General features: G+C 43.6%; 1 protein-coding gene across 1 annotated transcript; it reads right to left on the bottom strand.

The window, feature by feature from the left end:
• Positions 1-2,713: 2,713 nt before the first annotated feature.
• cyp26a1 (cytochrome P450, family 26, subfamily A, polypeptide 1) lies at positions 2,714-5,350 on the bottom strand (the record flags this gene model as incomplete). Its single annotated transcript, XM_083903618.1, has 7 exons — positions 2,714-3,052; positions 3,157-3,303; positions 3,440-3,574; positions 3,671-3,820; positions 3,938-4,219; positions 4,675-4,899; positions 5,162-5,350. 7 exons carry the CDS (start codon positions 5,348-5,350, stop codon positions 2,714-2,716), a joined length of 1,467 nt encoding a protein of 488 aa, XP_083759744.1.
• Positions 5,351-5,639: the final 289 nt, after the last annotated feature.

The raw sequence follows: 5,639 nt of genomic DNA, 5'->3' as shown, positions 1-5,639 counted from the left end.
CGGACCATTAAAGTGAAACTCCGAGCCACAGTGATTAACAATAAGTACAACAGTCGAGCATTTGTGGATCCAATAATTGCAAGTAGCAAAGTAATAAACAAGGGCCCGGGGACAAGCGTACAATGCTTACGAAGTCTGTGTGTGAGTGGAGAGACGCTGGGTGAACGTCACAACGGCACCAGAGAGAGAGAAACAACTTTAGAAACAACTAACAACTAAGAAATCGGCCAAAGCAACAGCTACCAGTGAGGCTGCTATTCTGCTGTTCATTCAGCCACATATGTAAAGAATAACATGGTACAAATACAAAGAGGGGACACGTCGGCCAGGATGTCATCCAATCTGTTTACTTTTTGATGCTTCTTCCCTTCGAATAGAATTTTTGCACCACCCCTGATAATCCGCCGATCTCTCCGCCAGCTCCAAAAACAGCCGTGTGTGTTTTAACACCCAGATCGACCGTTTAAACGGCACTAAAAACACCTAAAACAACAACACTGTCCGCTGTTTGTTATCCCGTATATGCAGAGAGAATATTATCTCCGTCCCCGCAGTAACAACTGACTGTTCCTCTGGAGGTCTATAAAGGTTCAGTGTCCTGAAACTGAACCGATCGCGATGAACTCGGTTTCACCCTTTGTCTGCTCATCTGCCAGGGTCATCAGCCCCTCTGCTCTGCTCTGCTCTGCTCTCCTTCTTCTTCTTCTATGGATTCCAGATTTCACTCCTATTTTCCTTTACCTCTCTCAACTTATTGATTGTGTAAGGATGATGGAATGTGTGTGTGTGTGTGTGTTTCAGGACCACCCAGGTAAAACCGTAACATTTCCTCAGCTAACTTTTTTAATCTGGAGTTCACAAATAAACCAGAACAAGTAATAAAACAAAAAAAAATAGTAATGTCAAATGTAAGAATATTCCTATAGGAGAACAATGACCAGCACAACAGGTTTAAAATCAATACATTTGTTTTCTCTTTGAGACGACGAGATGAGTATCAGTGTTGTCTTTGTGAGTGAAGTATGGATCTGGATCTGGTTAGTGTGAACACAGACCAGTATCATCACCATATCTGATTCATTAATTCTCCACAGGTTTAGGACGAATCAAAGGGGAAGAAACAGCTCAAAAATACAAAAAAAAAGTACCACTTATATTTGTGCTAATGTTATTAATATTCATTTTCCCCCTGTTTAAGTATAAAAGTTCTCTTTCATTAAATGTCATTCCAAAAACATTAAAACAGTGAGATGTTTTCAATTTAATTAAAAAAATTTTTTTTCCAGTTTTTTCCATAACATCACAGAGAAATGGAAACATCACAGTCAAAGTCCTTGTATGTATGTGCATCTACACTTCTATTTAAACCAGAGATCTCAAACTCACCATAAATCACTCAAGATGCAATTTCCATTCCATCTCAAGCAAATACACTTTTATTTTGAAATTCTATTAAATATTGGGACACACACCATAACTGCGATGTATGGTGATTTCATTTAATCGCCCCACCCTAACCGAACAATTGTTTTTCCCCTCTTAAAGTGGCCCACGGGTCACTTTTTAGTTTAGTTTGAGTATCCTTGATTCAAACCCAGCTTTAGGGGTCACGCCTTTTTGTTGTGGATGTAGCATTTCAAATGTTAAAGGGGCAACGGAAGATTTACTGTAAGTGTCCCAAGTATTTCCTGTAACAGTAGTTTTTGTGTTTCATTATGTCATAATCATAAATTATAATGACTATGATAATGTGTTGTTTAAAAAAAAAAAAAATCACCATATTGACAAGTTTAGGGCCCCAAAAAAACAACTTGAATGTTTTTTTTGTCTACGTTCTCCCTCGGTGTTGTTCTGTGGCTTCACACCTGGTAGAAACATGTCTCACAGGTGATCCAGCTCCAGTCAGTTCACACTGGCGGACATTGTGTCTCCACATTTGTCTTCAGTGACACCGGTTATCAGATCTCACCCTCCCACTAAAAATGTCGATCATTTCTGTTTCGCAGACTGGCTGACTGCACTGACAGTGTGTGTGTGTGTGTGTGTGAGGGACGTGGAGCAGAGAGAGGAGGGGCTGAGTGAATCAATCATCTGTGTGGACGCAGCTCTACAATGAAATTAGAGTTATAGTGTTCATTCTGTGGTAATGGCACACACACACACACATATACACTACAGGATTCATTGTAAAACAGTTTTATTAAATAAAAAGCTCATACAATGTAACATGACTTAAATAAGCTGGTATAAGATACAGAAGTTATATAAACAGACTCTACATTTTATATATATGTACACAACCCTATAGACACACCTCTGAATTGATTTAAGTGTTCCATGTCTGCGTATAGTGCCTCTTGTTAAGTTTGTTCATAGCTTCAAAAAAAAGAAGAAGAAAAAAAAAAGAATATGTACAAATCCAAAGTCAACGCTATCATATATAAAATAATAATAATATGAAATACATTCTGAATCATCTACAATATTTACAGTTCATGCATGAAGAAGACCACATGGAAACACATCCAAAAAATAACCATGTCATGTCTGCTCTGTTTCCTAAAAAAAAAAAAACAAATAAAACACCTGAGTGCTTCCAAACTCAGCACATTTGGAAGTAAAACACACGCAAATTTTCACACCGCTGCTAGGAAACAACCACACACGCGCGCCGCCGCCGCCGCCGCCGCCCCCGCCGCCGCCGCCCCGCTGTTTAGTTTTGTACATAGCTGGTAAACTTGGTTGGCAGATTGTCCACGGGATAGACAGTAGGTCCTGTTTTCATGGTGGGCGGCCCGTTCAAAAGAGTCCAGTGGCACTTGGTGACCACTTCCACCAGGAAGATCTTCAGCAGGACTTTGGCGAACTCCTTGCCCACGCACATTCTGGAGCCGCCTCCGAACGGGATGTACTGAAACCTGGAGGAGTCGCCCGAGGACCTGGTCATGAAGCGCTCGGGCTGGAAGGCTTCCTTGTTGGGGAAGATCTCCGCCACGTCGTGCGTGTCGCAGATACTGTAGATGACATTCCAGCCTTTGGGGATTTGATAACCCTGAGGTGATAAAGAGCAGAGAATTACTTTCCAGTCCACTTTTTTTTTTTTTTTTCAACGAGGGAACTTTCTGAACACCGAGATTGAAATCTTTGTTTACTTACGTTGAGTTCAAATGTCTTGAGGGCCACTCTGAAGCCTCCAGGTACAGGAGGGTTGATCCTCAGAGTCTCTTTAATGACACACCCGGTGTATTTTAATAACTCCAATGACTCAATGTTCAGGTTCTGTACGTCCACTCCCTGCTCCTCCTGAACACAAGAATAAACAACAATGAATATATGCGTCAAACCACAGCTGGTTTATTTGTTGGCAAGCGAAGCAAAGACAAAAGGTGGAAGGTGTGGAAAACCAGAATTCTTTTTTTAGACAGTGCAGTGTTCTTACTTTGTCCATTAGCTCCTGTCTCACTTTGTCCACGGCTTCAGGGTTGAGGCCCAGGAACATGACCAGGGACGTGGCCGTGCTCGCTGTGGTTTCATGTCCTCCGAACAACAGCTCTGTAGCCGACTCCTTAATGGCCTAGAGCCACAAAAAAACAGAAACAGGATTAGATTAGACCCAAAACTAAAGCTAGTGTCTCACAGACAATGCGACGTATATCAACACAATCATCACCTGCATGCTGAAGGGCTCTCCGCTCTTCTTGCTGCTGTCTATGAGCTGCTGCAGAGCGTCTCGGTGAGTCGAGCCCTTGTCCGACTCCTGCACCTTCTTCTTGATGTTCTCCTCTATTTTGGAGTGGATGAAGTTCCTCGCCTTCAGACCCTGGAGAGGAGACACGATCATTTAATTGACTGGCTACATTTAAACAAACTTGTGCAATCCACCATAGTTACTCTCTCTTTATAGCTCCACAAATAAGCTGTCGTGTTTCTCTCTTACCCTGTACAGGCCGCTGAAGGGCACGTCGATGGGCAGAGAGAAAAGGTTCTTGATCATCTCCTCGAAAGCCTCCACCAGCTCCTGCTCGTCGGTCTTGATCTGCTCCGGCTCGAAGCCCAGCAGGATCCTCATGGCGATGCGGAACATGAGCCGCTTCATCTCCGGGTAGACCAGCACGCACGAGTCCCGGGAGAGCCACTCCTTCACCGCCGCCCGCACCTCCTCCTGGATGACGGGGATGTAGAGCTCCAGAGCTTCCCTGGAGAAGGCACGCATGATGGCCTGAACACAAGCAGAGGGGGTTAATGAGTGAGGAAAGGGGAGAGGACTGAACATCTGAATAATGTCAGACAAATCAATAATTGTATTTTATAACCCTACTATTTTGATCAATGTTATTTAAGTTTTTGACTTTCAATGTGCCTCTGTCCATAGAAACAACTCAAACAATAACCAAATGAAAGAAATTAACTGGTATAAGTGTAAGGATATTAGCTTGGTGATATTAGTTTTTGTATTGAAAAATCTTGTTATTTTCTAGAAAGTTTCACAAAGTTTATTTTGCCTGTTAATAATCATCCATCTTCCTAAGTAAAATCAATAATTTGCTTTTATCAGGTTATCTTCTCAGACAGGTACATGTGTGAATGAGTGAATAATGTGATTTTAAAGGGTCATTTTGAGCATCTACATTAGCTTTTGAGTGTAAGACTTAATATCAAATCCAAAAAAAATACCTTTTTCTTGCTTTTGTGCAAAGATCCGTGCACATTAGAGAGCGTGTCCGAGCCCAGGATCGTGCGCACAGACGCGGGCCACTGCACGGACACGAGCTTGTGCTCGCCCAGCAGAATCTGCCTGACGTTGTCCGCTCCCGTTACGCGGACAGTGGGATTCCCGAAGAGATGCGTGCGGTAGATGTATCCGTACTTCTGTCGCTTCATCCGCAGAAACTTTCTCCTCTGCGCAACACAAACAAAAACCAGGAGGGGTTGAATAAACAAACAAACAGACAAAACACAATATCAAAAAGTACTTTTCCAAGTTTTACGCACTGAATAAAACTGGAACAAAACACAAACGGCTCAAGGAATCAGAGAAAATGTTTGGGTTTGTTTACTAATTTGAAGCGCCATCCATTCCCCGCACGTGCATTCGTCATCATTAATTTGTTTTTGCTTGCGGAAGCGGCTCTGTCTCGCGTGCATTCGCTCGTTCATTTACCTGGAGGATGAGCTGCAGCGTCTCTCCAATGAAAGGTAAACCCATGGAGCCGGGCGGCAGCGGGCTGCAGCAGCTCGGGTCTCTGCCTCGGATCATGTAAACCTCCCACAGCCTCACCGCCACCAGAAAGAGCAGGATGGGAAGCACGATGGTGCACAGCAAGGTGGCCAGCAGCGCGCTCAGAGCCATGGTGTCGCGGCGTCTTCTTCTATTTTTCTCTCTGTTATTGGATGAGTTCAGGTGAAGCTTTATCAGCTACTGAAGCTCCGTAGAGGCGCATCCTGCGCTTTTATAGTCTCCCCGGACTGCGGGCAGCTCTCCTCCCTCAGATAAATTAGTTCACACAAAGTTCATCTTTAATTGTGGGTGTCACTCGGCCCCGCCTCCGGCCTGTACTGGGCTGACTTGCCTCCACCATTTGTTCCATCTTTAATCCCTACCTCCTGTTGCACGCAGACAATCCGCGGCGGATTTCACT

Source organism: Microchirus variegatus (genome assembly GCF_963457635.1).
Source record: "Microchirus variegatus genome assembly, chromosome: 17".
Classification (NCBI taxonomy): Eukaryota; Metazoa; Chordata; class Actinopteri; order Pleuronectiformes; family Soleidae; genus Microchirus; species Microchirus variegatus.
The sequence above is the reverse complement of the archived record's forward strand: the minus strand, read 5'-3'. Positions and strand labels throughout refer to the sequence as shown.